Source organism: Myiozetetes cayanensis, unplaced genomic scaffold, assembly GCF_022539395.1.
Source record: "Myiozetetes cayanensis isolate MyiCay16 unplaced genomic scaffold, myiCay2020 scf5-8, whole genome shotgun sequence".
Lineage (NCBI taxonomy): Eukaryota > Metazoa > Chordata > Aves > Passeriformes > Tyrannidae > Myiozetetes > Myiozetetes cayanensis.
Genome location: NW_026087742.1, coordinates 77,786,644 through 77,803,752, shown reverse-complemented (window position 1 = coordinate 77,803,752; position 17,109 = coordinate 77,786,644). Strand labels below are relative to the sequence as shown.

General features: G+C 36.9%; 1 protein-coding gene across 4 annotated transcripts in view; it reads right to left on the bottom strand.

Annotated features, from left to right (window-relative positions):
• Window positions 1-17,109, bottom strand: part of PCCA (propionyl-CoA carboxylase subunit alpha) — a 302,390-nt gene that overhangs the window by 232,193 nt on the left and 53,088 nt on the right. For all 4 annotated transcript variants that reach the window (XM_050332062.1, XM_050332060.1, XM_050332063.1 and 1 more), the window contains exons 5-6: window positions 1,735-1,848; window positions 186-239 (exon numbers count right to left, since the gene is read on the bottom strand). In XM_050332062.1, coding sequence (XP_050188019.1) covers window positions 186-239; window positions 1,735-1,848 — 168 coding nt within the window. The remainder of the gene's footprint in view (window positions 1-185; window positions 240-1,734; window positions 1,849-17,109) is intronic.

The window sequence follows — 17,109 nt, the reverse complement described above, 5'->3', positions numbered from 1 at the left end:
AGACACAAGCTGCAATTACACCCTCAGAGTGCAAGAAGTCCACATGCACAGAAAGCATACTGAAATCTCCTATCTTATGGTATCTTTTAGATCTGCTTTAAGTTATCTCAATTCCTCAGATACCTTGGAATGAATATATGCCACCTAGTGCAGCAGTCACAGCCAAGCAAATAGAAATAACTTACCAAACGTCTAGCAAATTCTTTATTTTCTGAAAGAAATCCATATCCTGGGTGTACCTTGGAAGACAAAAAAAAAAAAAAAAGATTTCAAGTTGATTGAGTTCTGAAACCAGACACCAAACTTGCCAGTACCTTTTCAGATACTGGGGAAGGTGAAGTAGATCACTAAGCATTTAATTAGCTGGAATACCTTATGAAACTGATTTATCTATCCTAAGTCAAGCTGTTGAGCTACCATTTCTGAAGCAAACATTCCTTACTTAACTAGGGAGAAAGTGGCTGTTTGAAGAGCAATGAACTTTGGTGATCTGCTTTCTGTCTAAATTTTTAGCTCCATTGCAGATTTCCACCTGTATGTTCATCCATGCTCTTCTCAATAACCACTATAAAGTACTCCTAATCCCAAAATATCTCCAGCGCTAACCACAACAGTGGTGCATAGGTCCATAGTCATAAGAGATCACTCCAAGCTCTAGGGACCCTTGCTGGAGAGCACAGTACAAGGTCTTCAGCTGTTTAAGTCAAGCATCTCGGTTGGCTACACACATCCCAATACAGACCCTCTGTAATGACTTGAGATGTGCATGGGAAAATTTTCATTTTACTTCTCACAATTCACATAAGGTTCTTGATCTAATACTCTAATACAAAAAAATATGAACTCTTTTATTCTCCTCTTTTAAAAAGAGCCAATATTCCGTTCCATATTCAGAGTTCCAGATTAAGAAACTCAAAGGGAAGAAAATATTTTTTTCTTTACAGGAAAGTTTTTGCCCCCTGAAAGCACTGCACCAAAACTTCATCTTTGAAAGAAATTACAATGCTGATCAAACTGTTCCAGGGTAATTAGTGTTGCTCATATATAAACAACAAATTTTATTAAATAAATGCTTTGTGTACAGTAGCTCTAAATAATACATTTATTTCACTGACAGAACAAAGAACATTAGGCATGTGAACACAATTACATATCAGTTTTTCCAACTGATTCCTGCTAAGCTTTGAATCTCTGGCCAATTTGGAGGAAGAAAGGCAGACTAGCCCACATTTACAGGCAAGCTAATGTGCATTTTGTAAACATTCTGAATCAAAAACAATTACAGGATGTACCATCTACCTTACCATCCTTCAAATAACATTTATATAACATAGAAAGTAATTCAAACTAAGTTTAGGCAAAAGCCTTTCTGGACACACTTTGTAAAACATTAAAAAAAGCCATTATGGCATATAAAGGGTTAGCCCTCAAAACTAATTGGGATTTTTTTTTCCCCCAGCAAATTTGGAAATGAACTGAAGCTGCTCCCTGGTGTGAAAGCTGAATCCAGCAGCCACCTGCAGGATCAGCGACCAGTGCTGCCAGATGCTACAAAGCCTTTGATTTCCAGTAGCGATTTCAGACACATTTAACTCATGTGACATGAACTAACTGGAATAGCATATTCAATCACTTCCCCCCCCACACCTTTAAAAAAAAAAAAAAAACCAAACTCTGGCTTTTCTGCTTTCTATATATGAAACAGCTGCAGCAGATAGACTCATTCAGACTCACAGCTTGGGCCCTGGTTTTCCTAATGACTTCCATGATGGCATCCATGTTGAGGTAGCTTTTGCTGGTGGGAGCTGGGCCAACACAGACAGATTCGTCCGCCATTTTCACATGAACCTGAAGAGGCAATAGTCTGCATTAACAGATGCTCCCAGCAAAAATAATTACCATCACCCAGTTACATGCACACAAATCTGATTGTTTCAAAGATAATTTACATACCGTAACCACTCTAAAATACACACTGAAATTACCAACACTGACATACAAGTACTCACACAATAAATCTCATTTCATTTAACTCTGAGCTTAAGTCACTGTCAAAATGTTTTATTATTCCAATATATTATTTTGAATTTGATTAAATAAAATCATGAGAAATATAATTTCAGCTTCCTATACTGATCATCTATATGTAAATTCAGACAAAAACTACTTTGTTACATGTAACCAGGGTAGTCCAATATCTTAATACTTAATAACAAACATTCATGACCAATTCTAAGCAGGCTCCCCAGGAAGTTGGGGATAATTAGAGTGAATTGAATGAAGGGATGCAATGAGTGTCCCTGCACAGCATCAGGTCAGCACCATGCACAAATTAAAGCCTATGACTAAAGAGTTCAATATCGCTACATGCGAACCAGAAAATCCTGAGAATTATTTAAGCAGCCTCATGTTTGATTCCTAATCCATTGTATCCTTATTTATATGCATTTGCCAAATATTTTTAGTTAAATACAAAAGGGACAAACATTTCCAACGTTTTACCAGGAACAATAAAATAGTTAGCTTTGAAGTTAAAAGTCTACGTACAACTTACATGCACACTTTAAGAAAAGTTACAAAAGTTTAATTAGGTTGGTCTTGAACATGCTTTCGGAGTTCAGAATACTTTGTAGTAAAATACACACAACCAAGAAACCAACCAACCAGTTTTATCTCATTCTGCTTTTTGTAAGCTCCCTTTCAGTATGTATTTAAGAAAGCATGCCATTGCCTAAACTGTGTAAGATTATTAGCTATGTCAGTAAGACTTGTTTAGAATGACAATTAGATATTTCCAATGCTTACCAATTTTAAAAGCTATTTTATGAACTATTTGATAACATCTTCAGCATTTGAAACTAAAAATACATTGTCTAAAAATGGTGTTCTTTTAGAAGATGAGTATTGACATATGAGAAACAAAATATTTTTTTGTTTATAAACATGAAATTTCATTCTTTGTGAAAAGGAATTTAATTTGCAAGTAGTATGAAGGCTGTCAAGTATGACAAACTAGTTACAAGTAAAGTAACCTGCATACTTTTTCTGAATGAGACAATAGTGTAAGGCCAGAAAAAAAAATTATCTAGAAACACTGAAAAGCAACAGTCAGACACTATTTTGAACAATACAATGAGAAATAAGTAGTCAGGTAAATATAATAAACATGTATCAAAAGGACAAGCATCCTTATTAACCATTTTTTTCTTCTGTTTTAGTGACTTTTTCTGAACTTTGCCAAAGTTAATCCCAGAAAGAAACATTAACTTGCCACCAAATTTCAAGTTTCTTTCTGGAGGCCTCTCTTAAATACCTTCTCTTAAATAAGAATTTGCTATATACTCAAGTATATGAGAGTTCATAACCTCCTGTAATGGCCACACATTTCACATTTGAATTATTGCTTCTGTAAAGTCACAACAGTTTTGTTTTACCACTACAGCATTGGTCTCACACTCCAAACAGAGCAAAACCAAAAGAAAAAAATCCTAAGAACTTGCACAGACAATCATGAAGCAGGATTTTAACGTTTTTTAATAAGTACATCTCCGCAACTAAGTCAGTAATCTATTTTGACCAAATGTTATCAAGATTAGCCTGTCATCCTTCTTGCAGCACTAAGTTCAAGAAACAGTATGGCCCTTGGATACTTCTATATTCATGATCAATTTATATGCTTAAAGTTGTTTTGAATTCCAATGTGGTTTACATGTCTAAACAAAGTCATTCAAGCCTAAGCTTAATTAAGTATGTATGTTTTACAAAACCAAAAACTTGCTTATAGGCAAGAACTAACTTAACATGGTTAGCTACTTTTAGGTATTAAGAGAGAAACTCCACACCCACACACTGAGACACCAACACAGTCCTACTAGTACAAAGAGCAGCCATTGAAGATATTGCATTAATTTTATACACATAAACAGTCTTTTGCACTTTTTCCCCACTCCCTTCTGAAATGGCTCATTGCTATTCAACTCTTTGGAGTTTTGACTCTTCCTTTCCCACATTCTCCTGTAACATGGCAAAGCCATTTCTCCTTGCTCACCTTACTGCAAGTGGTTAGTGCCTTCTCTAGTTCAGTGACAGTTCAGTCCTGCACACACCCTGTTATACCTCACACGGTATAACAAAACAGCAAATCAATAGCCACATATCACCTGATACACCTCCACAGAGCACCAAGCAAATCCCTTGAAAAATAGGTCTCCATTTCCACTGTCCTAGTTCAAAACCTCCAGATTTTCAGGTTCCAGTGTCAGCTCTTCCATCTAGAGGGCTTCTCATATGTACTATTGTAATAAATACAAGTAAACCAGCACATATACAAATTGGAAATCTGTTTCTTCTTAGTAGTTCATGATAACAATTCCCCTTAGCTTTTAGATTTCTTTGACAATGCACTGTGGCTCATGAAGAATATCCCAAATATTGTAACACAAATATACTATAGATTTTATAGTATAGTATAAATGTAATCGGAGCCCCTGGTGGTCTAGTGGTAAGGGCGCGGCGCTATCACTGCCGAGACCCGGGTTCCATTCCCAGTCAGGGCCACTCCCGGGCAGGTGGGGCTCGTTAGCCCTTAAAGGCAACCCACCTACGTCCTAAGGACCTCGCTGCCACCGTTCAAGCTCGCTTGGCCCCGGCAGATGAACCTTAGGATTAAAGGGTGGGCTCAGTTCCGCGCACACTGTGTCTCACCTAAAAAATCCAATGCGCAGGCTGGAAGGTGTAAAGACCTTCCCCGGATCTTCGCTCGCGAAGACTGGCCATTATAAATGTAATCATTAGCACACATTGTAACAACAGCCATTACGTGAAACTACCAGACAACTGAGACCTTCAGCTTACTACCAAGTGCTGCACAGTTCACATAGTAATTCTTCTTCTTTTCTTCTGCAGAAGCTGACTTATAACGCAATATTTCTAGGCAGTTTAAAGAATCCAGCAACTCCCCTTCCTCAAGCACTACAAGTTTCAAATTTTTAAATTCAAGGATTGCTTAAGTGCTTGACTTAAATCACACAATCCTACACACTCAAATCACAATTGCCCCTAACAGTTAACACTTCAGAGGTGTCATTTCTCCTATTCTGTTTTAGTTCACAAAAAACAATGTCAACAAAACCAAAGAACCAAGTCCGAGGAGGTTCTTCAAGAAATGCAATTCCTTCATAAATACCTGAACTGACTCTGCAATCCCAAGCACGAATGGACAACAAAGGCTGCAAAAAGCAGAAAAAAAAAGTGCTTAGTGGTTTATGCTGCAAGTTTTAATCATATCAGGCTACCTGTGCCTCAAAATACATCTCAAGCAAGTACCAAGGGCTTGCAATGTTAGAGAATACAAACAATTAGAAATCATGAAAAGACACCTTAATTGTCTAAAAGCAGTTTCATTTCTGTAAAAGTTTTATATTTTAAGAAATCTATTTCATAAGGGCTAATTATATTGCAGTAACAACAAAAAAGATACTCACCAAAACCTACTGAATATGCACTTTATAGTACCTCCATTTAATTTAAAACCTACATACTAATTATAGTCATCTTTGGAAATCCAAATCAATCACAAACACTCAACCAGCTCATCATCACCTCCTCAGTTCTAGATCTATGAAAAATAAAGTAGTAACAAGCTACTCTGAATTTAACAAAGGAGTCTTAGCAGAACAACATCAGAATGAAAACCATTACATCATGTAACTATTTTTGGATTAAGGTACAAAGTCAACTGGAAACAATTTGAAGTACTACAACTATTTTACTGCACAAGTCTTCCTGACCACAAGAACTAGCTCAAGTCCAACAAGCTTATTAATCCAGAAGCAAACTGCACAGAAACGGCCATTGGTTTCAAAACTAGTTTAGGTCCAGGAGCCACCTTCATGGCAAGGCACCTAAACCAGCAAATCCTGCCAGATCTTTACACGGGAACAGCATTGTGTTTCTTCACCACGTTTCCAGCAAATAGGCAAGTAAAACAAGGAGTCTATCAGGGCTAACTAGTCAGTCATTTTTGGCCTGGACTGGTTCCAAGCACTGCTCCAGGCTGCAGCAGCTCTCAGGGTGCAGAGTGCAGTAAGATGTCATAACAAGAGCAGTGATTTGGTTTGGATATCCTTCTACATTATATGTCAGTATTTCAGGAGGATTTATAAACCAGGTTTGGTGCCAGGGCTTGCCATCACACCCCAGAAGACAAATATGTCCATAACCCAAAGTTTTATATATAAGCACCACAAAACAGTCAATATCTGCTTTGCAGAAGATAACCCAATTTAGAAGGACTGCATAGAACCAGATTTAAGTACACAAATTACCTAGCTTATGTTAGCTCTCCTTTACCCTGGAGAGTGGTACATACATTCATTTGACAGTAACATGCTCTCTTGCCATACTCTTGAGTTCTCTCTGTAATCAAAACTGTATATCAAATAATCATGATTTCAAGATATCAAAATCAATAACTTTATACCTAAAATATATATAGGTCTCCTAGAGATGCTCTGTTTCACACAGCAGAATCAAGATAATCTTCTTCAGGAGTCACTCAGCTGCTGCAGATCACTGGCTGAAATCTATATTATTTATAATGCATATTAAATATGCATGCTGAAACAGAAAAGTTTTCTCAGTATGGATATAGAATATATTAAAGATTATTTTAAGGCAAGGAACTAAACCACTTTCATATGCAATGCATATGCAATCTAACCACTTACTTTCAGTGCATATGAATATATAAAACAATCAAAGACACCAAGATAATTTAAAGATCCTTAGCATTATAATTATTCAGCAACTCCAGAGTTTGTTACCTTCATGTGGATCTGGTTCATGACAAAACTGTTTTTCTTCCCAATTTGTTTCATAGTGATTTATTAATTCCAAAAAGTAAAGGCTGACTTTGAGAGCCAACAAAGAAAAATACATCTACATGCATTTCCTAACAGAGTGCTTAATGCCTAGTTTCCACAGATTTTATATACTTCAGCAGTTTCTGAGGCTTATCATGTGACAGATGTAATGTACTTCAGTGTAAATGCCTAATTAACACATATACACACACACACTCACTCCCCTTCTCCTCCATCTCCGAGGAGGTAAATCTCTGGGATTCCCAAGTGTCCCAGTTTTTCAGGGTAGGTCAGCCTACACATCCCCAGGTCTCAATACAGGTTGATATTCGCTCAGCAGAGACAGTTATACTGAGCTGTACACTGCATTTTCCCCCTAATTCTTTTGTACTGCTTCAGAATTTACGTTATAGGGCAACTACATTATAGGGCAACTCTTACAGATGTAGTTACAGCTGATCAAACCTCAGGAGGAATTAAAAAAAAGCCTCAGTGAAGAGAACACTTGCTTGGTACACTAGATAAGATCGAGCATTGTTTAGACAAAGAAATCTAATCAAACAAGTCATTCTCCTTTTATAGCTCAAATCAATATTACACATTGGAACAACATCCGTTGGTGTAAGTGGATTCACTTAATTGGCCCAAACTACATAATACCGCTCAGCAAGACAAATCACAATTAGCTCAACCCATAAAATAGGGCTAATGAGTAAATCCTTTGTAAGGTAGCTAAAAAAACACAACCACCTCAAATCTTGCCAGCACCATTACCAAAAGAGACAGACAAAACAGAACAAAAAGCCTGTGACACTGAATAGTCTTGAGTTCAAAAAAAAAAAAAATCAAATGGATGCAAAAAAGGTTCAAATTTACTGCTTTGCCAAAAATACATTTTTCATATGACTTAAGTGTCTTTAGCAGCTTCACACTAAAATACACACAGGAATAATACAATACGTCTGAGCACACAGTGTGCAGTATTCATACATCCTTTAAAGTGCTGTCTGCAAAGAAATACTGTGACACGATTACAGCATTTAACCTTAAAATAAAATAATGGAAATATTTCTATAGCACATGAAAAACAGAACTGTGAAAGGCATAAATAGCATAATTATCCCATATTTTCCACATTTCTTTTTACTCAGTATTTAAAAAACCTAAATAAAAATTTATGCAAATAAACAAGTCAACCTACAGAATCGGCATAAGTAGATTTCTCTGCAAGCCTATTTTAAAACATTTTAATTTGATGGCCCACAAACAGTTATGCGAGGACTATGTAAAACAATTCTTCAGTGGTCTTAAAACATGTTTTGGTGAAGGGTATTTATTCACAGTCCCCTCCAAGTCTACAATGACCCTCAAAACAGGCTATCCATTAGCATCTGCAGAACTAGATCTTTGGTTGGCAGACGCCAGCTGAGAAAAACAAATGCAAAAAAAATAACACCCTTTCCTTTACTTCCCTGTCCTGCCCTTCAAGTTTGCCAGCCAGTCAAAACCTGAAGAGAGCAATAGCCTCGTTAACTAGGGACCTCAAAAATCCACCAATTTCAACTAAAATCAAAATGAGTGGATCCAGGTTGAACTGAACAGTCTTTAAAAGACAAGCAACATAAACCAGGCAAGGAAGACTGCATTTCTAACCAAAAGTAAGAGGACACACTTTTCAACACACATCAAGATTTTCATTTGTTTGCACTCTTACTTATAAACACTGATTTATTTTTATAACCTTTAAAAAAGAGTAATCTCAAAATTGTCTCTCCCATGAACAAAGCTCTGGAACTTCATTGGCCGCTAAAAAGACACAACTTTACTTGCCTCATAAACTGGAAAGGACTCCCCGTTGTACCCAGAGGCCTGATCACTCCTACTGTGGAAAGGAGACCACACTAAGGTTGTCATGAAGGGATACTCTCAAACTATGCTCTGCTTGTTTGCTGCAGCAAACAAGAGAATGCCTCCTGAGTACTGAAGATATTACAGATAAGAATCTTCCAGCATGGCTTTGGCTCCCAAAGTCTTTTCTCATATGCTTATTCTTTGACAAGTAACTTCAGTGAAGCACCTTCTAGAACAAGGATGGAAGAGAAGGCTTCTCCGTCAATTTTACTACAAGTGCTTCCTATATTTTACCCTCTAACACAGTAAAGACTAGAAACTAATACACAAGTTTGCTACTGAAAATTTAGCGAAATTAAGTGGTTTGTATCGCAACCTTCCAAATTTTACTCAACACCAATCAGGAACAATCGGTCTTTCTTTGGTAGAATCACTGAAAAAGTAGATCAGTAGTCATCTTGTTTACTAGTCTACCTTCGGATGAACTGAAGGATTAACAGAGGTTGAGAAATCAGGAGGGGAAAACCAGAACGTCCTATTCTCTAACCCCAAGCCATTGCATCAACAACAGAACACTTGTCACGATCTTACAGGAAAAGTATTTCCCTTGTCTCCTTCCACTAGTGTCTCCCTTTGGTGGGGCAGCTAGCAAGTTACTTCACCCAAGTGAAGATTAGAGGCAGCACAGCCACTCAACACAACTTTTCCTGATGTCTGGGGTGCTGTGAAGAAACAGTCTGCAAGCTAGCAACTGCACTCATACATCTGCCAACTGTTTTTATTTTGGAGCACATTATCTAGAACAAGTCTCCAGGAGAAACAGAATTTTGTTTCAGAGCATACACTAACAATTTGGGAAGACACTTAATAAATCTGTTTACCAAAGGAAGAGTGTCCACCTGTTGCAAGAGTTGAGCAATTCATCATTGTGTGGATGCAAGAGTTTCATCTTTGGAATGTATGTGATTCTGCAACTTTAAGTGTTTTAGAAAAATAAGTAAGTTTTTTTTGTGATGTTAACAAAATAGTGATGCCCTACAGTGTTTTTAGTAGCCTCCCTGCATTTCAAACACATCTGCACCCACATGTCAGCCTTCCCCTAATGGAATCTCAGCTTCTAAGCACATTAGCAAAGCAATAGGACACATCTTTCTCATGCTGTTTCTTTTTCCTGCCTCTCCCAAAAACAAGCTCACCAAGGAATATATTTGATGCATGCTTCTTTGTTTTGCTTTCTATAGGAGGAGACAGGAAAGCTACTATTTAGGCAGGTCTAGGAAACAATATCTCATGGTAGCAAGGGTAGTCAACTACAGAACCTCCTATAGTAGAGATTTAGCTCTTAATTGAGCTAGATATCCTACAATTCATTTGGGATTCAGAGAAAGTAGCTTAAACTCAGCCACGTTACAAAGCAACACAGTATGCACATGCTCCTATCCACCATTTTCAGCTTAATTCGGATGGAGTTCCTCTTTCAGATGGATGAACACAGGAAACAGCCATTCAGATGAGGTCTACAGATAATGGGCTGCAGAAATTACTTCCAGCATTCAAAGACAGTAGTAAAGTCAGGGATCCCTGAAACCAGTTCTATGGTTGAAGGAACAGCTCACAGCAGCAGCAAGGTGAATTCACAGCTACCTGGCATTTCAGTTACACAACAGCATTTAAAAGAAAGGTGAGAAGGGAAGTACAGACAGTTAAGGTAACATATTCTGAATCAGTAGATGGAAGATTAAAATTAAAAATAATTTTTAAAAAAATCAGAAACACAAGATGCAGGCCCTACAGTGAGTTATGTTCTTCCCAGTGTGGACTAACTTCAGGCCCAAAACGAACAATATATTGAGACTCACATTACGTTTCATGATATGCCTCACTTTGGGCATATACAAGATGCCATTCACAGGATGATCCCACCCCTAAACTCTCCTCCACGTTCAGCCCTAGCAATTGCCATGCTGCTGAGACAGATCAATGAACTGAACAGACCCATTGGAAGAGTGATCTAAGGGGAGGGAAGATTACACTTTTTTCAGATCAGCACATTAAACGATCTTCCCAGCCACATGATCATCTGATCCAGTACAATGAATGAATGAGAGGGGACAAGAGAGCCCCAACAGTCCTTTCAGAAGTACTTAAGACTTATAGAAATTTAGACATAATAAGAAACCAGTTCTAAAATGCCAAATAATTCAAAGAAAATACCAGAAAAAACAGTTTGTGAGTGAATACAGAATGCCTTCACTCACTAAAAGATGAGGAACTTCCAGTGCAGGTTTTCTAAAACAAAGGTTTTCCTTATGTCTATGCAATATATGTATGTACATTAGAAAATATATATGCACATGTGTGTATGTATACATGTGCATACACATATCCCTTAATCACTTCCGGGTAACCAGAGAAATGGGTTTTACCACTGAGGCTAAGTACTAAAGCAGTACCTACAATAGATCATAAAAATTAAGTCGTAACACCTTAAAATTATCATCATGGCCAGCATAAGATTATGTTTTAAGTGGAATTAAATAATTTAAAATGCTTTATTAAATATTGGTACTTAGTAATATGTTATTACACAACATTCACAAAAGTAGCACATTTTTCCTTCAAAATTCCACTAATCTAAACATTCAGAGTTCTAAAAATGATGCTTTGTTAGTTCTTAAAAAAAAGTGTTAGTTCTACAAGAAAATTAATACTCTGACAATGTATTATAATTATTCATTACAGGATAACTTTGAATAAGATAGTTCTCCATATAAAATCCATCTTAAGTTTTTTACCCTCAAAAGTTTTCTTCTGAAAGATGAGTCAGCTCTGAGATTTCAAGATGAAGATGTCAAGATGAAGACTATAAAAACAGTGTAATGGAGAAAAAGTACCAAGCATGCTTGCTGTGGGAACTCACAGGACACAGTAAGTCAGAAATCCCATAACAGCTCAGAAACTTTTCAGTAAAGGCTTACCTTTTTAAAAAATACGACTTTTAGAAATCTGCCCATGCCACAAGTGCAATTGCTTCTATGTCATCTGTTTGACAGTCACTTGATCACATTACAAACACAGTAAGAAAGCACAGAGTAGCATTTGTTACAAAACAGTCAACCCACCACTAACTGTTAGCTTTAACTTAGATTTTAAGAAAGGGTCTGTGACAGAGCCTGTCAGTATTTGCAACCCTGAATTCAAAGAAAGTTTAAGCAGATTTTGTGTAGTCAAGTACATAAAAAATGACATGGTAAAAAATGTATCCAGCAAAGGGGTACAAAAGTAACTAACAGCCATGCAGGGTCAAGGACATCCAACAAAGAAAACAGAGCGCATTTCAGTAGAACTAAGTTACAAGATGAATAGTTTGAGATGACTGCTAGACATGGCACAAGGTTATCTTTGCTTACAAAAAAAATTGAATTGGGCAGAAAATGTATTTTTCAGTTTCATCTTATGGTGTAATGCTTTTAGAAAAGTTATCTATTGAACCACAGACCACTACACTAACCTCCATTTCATCCTTAAAGAGAACTTGTATGTCTATATTCTACAATGCCAAACAGATTACCCATACATGAAGTGAGGCAGTGGGTATCTGGTAAACCTGAAAATGACCAGTACAGACAAGTAGCTGGCTCACCAAGTCTGTAAGGACTGTGCACAGCCTAACAAACAGGTAGGAACAGACAAGAAAACCTGCACTGTTCAAACACAATTTTCACACAGTTAATACCAAAAGTGGCCAACTCAATCACAAATGTCAATGCTGGACTTAATGTGATCCCACCCTTTTTCAGATCATCTGACAAAAATATGTGCAACAATTTTTTTTTTTTCCCCCTTACAGCCCTCAGAGTTCTGCCATGGCTGCATCTCAAAATGTAAAAATTTTATTTTAGCATGAGCCAAGAAAAATCCTTGATTTGTCTGGGGTTTTTTAGATTATTGAGAAGTTTCCATAACAATGTTTCCACCTCCCAGCTTATTTCCTATGATGCACACTTTTCCATCTGAAGGTAACTTAAGCATAGCAAGTAGAATCTTAGTCTCTGCTGTATCCCCTTAATCTCAGACATTATTTCAGGACATCGAGCAGATTTAGTTTAAAAGCAGTGCATGTATTGAGGAAACAGGTCTTGGTATATAAAAGAGTATTCTTCACAGGACACTACGAAGTCCCTCCCACCAAGGGTTTAAGCACAAACCTTGTTCAAATAAACTAAACAATAGCAAAGTGCCAGGTCTTCCTCCACACCTGCTTCACCCCCTTGTACAAGAAGCTATCACTTCTGGGATCCTCTTTTTTGAGGCAAGCATTTAAGTGCTAAGTCAAATGAACCCATTCTTCACCTCTGAAGACTAACTAAAAACTACAAAATGTGGGAAGTACCACTATCAGAATAGCTTCATTACAGTACAATAAACACATAAATTCTATAAATAGATATTTAAATATATCTTAATATAAATAGATCTTAAATACAGCACACTTGGTCAATGTTAAATATATTTCATGTGGTAAAAAGAGATAATTACAATCAATACAGGCAACACCCGCACGACACTAAAGGAAAGAAACAACCTATTTCTGCATGGTAACAACTGTTTCCATTAAAGAGAGGTATAAACTTTTGCCTTCCTCACAAGATACAGATAATATTCACAAATTTAATAAATTAACTCAATCTTATGTATAGTTTTATAAGCCACTGGAGCAAATCTGTATAAATAAATTCCTGTTTTAAAAAAGTCTGGAATTAAAAAAAAAAAAAAAAAAGAAATCTTTCAAAGTTGCATGGAATCTATATAGGACAGCAATACATGCACTTACAGAGTATTTCCTTCTAAATCCTCTTTCCTGTTAGCATTTAGGTTTGGGTTTTTTCCCCTCCAACCTGCTAAATAAAGTCATATTTCCTGCTGACAGCAAATGATTGGTTTACCTATAACTCCAGGGGGTTTAACTATCCATCCTTTAAGAAGCTTTGACAGTTTAACCTGCTGAGTTCACAGCACCCAAGGGAGGGTCTTACTTGCAGTTTTACTTCTGCTGCTGCTGACCACTAATACTGACTCCACAGATAATGGATTTCAATAACAACCTCCTACAGGTTAACACTTTGGGTACTAGCCACAATACTGCTCTAATTAAGCTAATACATGAAGGTTACAGTTTGGTAGAAAGTTATATTAAATTTGGTAGTGCTTACAATAGCAGGAAAAGTGCACATGGCCACCTGTCCGCTAGCTCTGGGATAAGTGTGCCTACAGATATAATTCAGCTGGTTTATGGGTTTACACAACTTTTTTAAGCTGAGCTCAATTTATTAGTTCCTCTAAATATGTATTTTTCCAGCATAACTGATAATTTCATGAGGGCATAAAATGGATGCCTCTAACCACACTGGGCACAGAATGTGTCTACCTGGCATATAAATAGTCCATGCACTACAGTTAAAGCATACTGGGTTTGGTTTTTTACTTTACAAGGCTTGGAGCATACTGATAATGGAAAATATTAGCAATTTGATTTCTTTGTGGCTAACTTTTATTTCTAAGTGGCTAACACTGAAAATCAATTTTATATTTTAGCAAGCTATTTATTATGTAAAACTTTAAGGATGTTAAAAACATCTAGCTGAAAGTGCGAAATAACTCACTTACTGAAAACAAGCATTTGACAAAATACGAAAAACTGGAGAGGCATATGCTTAAATGCATTTTTCAGACTATGCATTTAGTTACTCTTGTTCAACACAGCACTTAAAAGTGCACATTCACATCAAAAATAAAGGGGGAAAGGGGTTCTTTGTTAAAAATCTGGTATTAACTTTACCTGCAAAAACATCTATTTATTAGATTTTATTTTATTTTTGGTAAAGTACACAATCTGACAGACACTCTACTGGGTAATAACGAAGCAGCATGGGAGCCATTTAATATATTTCTTGATTAACTCATTGCCTGTCCAGTTCTCATTCAGACATGTGCTCACATGTCATAATCGTCATAACTCCCATCATCCCTACAGTTAACACACAAGCTCCTTGATTAGTGCACAACTCCCAAACGAGCCATTGCTAATGCTAAATAATTCCCTTCAGCCTCCTGCGACTATACCACAGGCTCTCCAATTAAATATAATGTCTCTGATGAGCCATATTAATCCGGACAAATTCCTGCCTGAGATTCTAGCCCACTCACTTCCTCCAAAGAAGCAACTGAAATAAAAAGAGGAAAGCTGTGTACATAAAAATTAGCCAGAAGAATAGATTTGCCAGGAAGCTTCAATTACAAAACTTTGCAGTTACAGTTAAGCTATTTGTGGAGGCATCCGTGAAACTGGTATGTTAATACAAGTTTACTGATAAATGACAATGAGTAAATTACCATTTTAATAATTGAAAAGCAAGCATGTAAAGCAGATAGCTTTTCAATCAGTTAATTACAATTAGCAATATCTAATCACACATGATAAAATTAACTCAGATCACTTGCTAGTGGTATAGTAATTATATTCAGCTGGTCTTGTGCATTATGCATCATTTGAAACACTGGCATAGCTGTGCACACCCACACAAAATGTTTTTTCAGGTTATAAAAATATTGCACTAATGACCCATACATAAAACTTCAGAACTTGTACCAAGAAACTACCATGCTTATTAAAAGCCTGCTGCAGTATCACAGATTATATAGTGAAGTCCACATTTTAAAAGACATTTACATATGTATCAAGCAATATTAAAATATTTTAATAATAGAAAGGAGCCAGTCATGGGTCAAATATATAAAAGCCAAATTATAGTAATCTCCCCACTTTAAAATGGGAAGAGTCTCTGGAAAACCCAATCTTTTCAGCGTACACCAGAATTTTTTAACATTTAACTCAAAATTGCTGCCATTAGCCAGAAATTGACTACTCAAATTTCATGAAAATCACAAGGAGCTCCTAGTCCTTACAGCAGAGAGTCTAATGTCCTTAACCCTAGCACTGACCCTCTCACTAGAAGAGATATTAACAAAGGACATGTAAATAGACTGTTGCAGAAGTATCCTCTACTAGTTTAAAATATTGCTTGCAACTGCACAAATTGTAAGATATTCAAATAACCCCCATGAAATTTTGATAAGCTCTTCCCCAAGGTCCTTGCACCTTCATCCTTACACTAATGCACTTCATCTTCATTTACCTGATCATTAGTTTCCAGTTTGTTCAGCTGGAAACCAACACACACTAATTACTTTGACATCACAAAGTCCTATCTGTCTTCACCATCTCCCCAGACAGCAGGGAGAAATTATCAAGGGTAGGCATGATAATATCCTGATAAATGATGATTCACATCACCTCACTGTCAATCATCCAGAAGTGCTCACGCAAGATACCACTCAATCTCATTACTGAATCCTAGGGCTAAGAGTACAATACACACCAGGAGTCATATTTCAAACAGCAGGCCACCTGGATAAGATGCAGCTCTCGGAGATTTTCATGAATTTTGTTGGCTTTTTGTTTTAACACGGTAAATGTCAAATATTCATCTATTTTACCATGTGTATATAGGCTGGCAGAAAAGGACATGCTGAAAAGCAAGGCAATTCATCTTGAGGGTTCAAGTGAGAAAAAAAAAAATTGGTTCTTTGGAGGGGAGGGGAAGAGAAGGGTAAATTTCCTTAATTTAAGAAGAAAATTCATCAACCTACCTAAAGTTTCAAAGTTCAGTTTCATAATTTAAGTATCCTTCCTGCTGAAACAATCTAAATGTATTCAGAAGTAATGCTAGCTTTGAAACTCATTGACACAGGCAAAGTTCACTTTTCCCATGACAGAAAGCAGTTATTCATTAAAGCAACGTTCTGGTTCAATAAATAGCTGAGAGGGAGTGGGGGGTGGGAAGGGGGGAGGGTGACCAGTCAAGGAGCAAAGTAAAAACTTAGTAGGAGCTGCTTCCTCAGAAAATATCAACTCTTTCCCTACTTCCAAAATAATGTCATCCTTCCACCTCTCTCAGTCCAATTACACATATAAATAAAGCAACATCCAACAAATAAAGCCCAGGATTTGCTATCCAGCACAGGATCTAGGAATTGCTCTTCATGCTAAGGAATGAGGAGAGAATAACACATATGACCACCTCCTAGGTCTGTAACACACTCCATTTTCTTGCTCAAGAGAATCATGCAGCATTACTAAACTTGCACAATGACTGATCATATTGTTCAATGAATGCTGCATCACGTATGGAAGAGGTGAGGGAGAAAAGAGGAAAGAATGTGAGGGGAAAGTGTGAGGGAATTCCACAACCGTGTGTGGTACGTACTGTCAGGGAGAAGAGAAATGGTCAAAACTACAGACCAAAAATTGAGAACACTATAGAAACAAACAAAC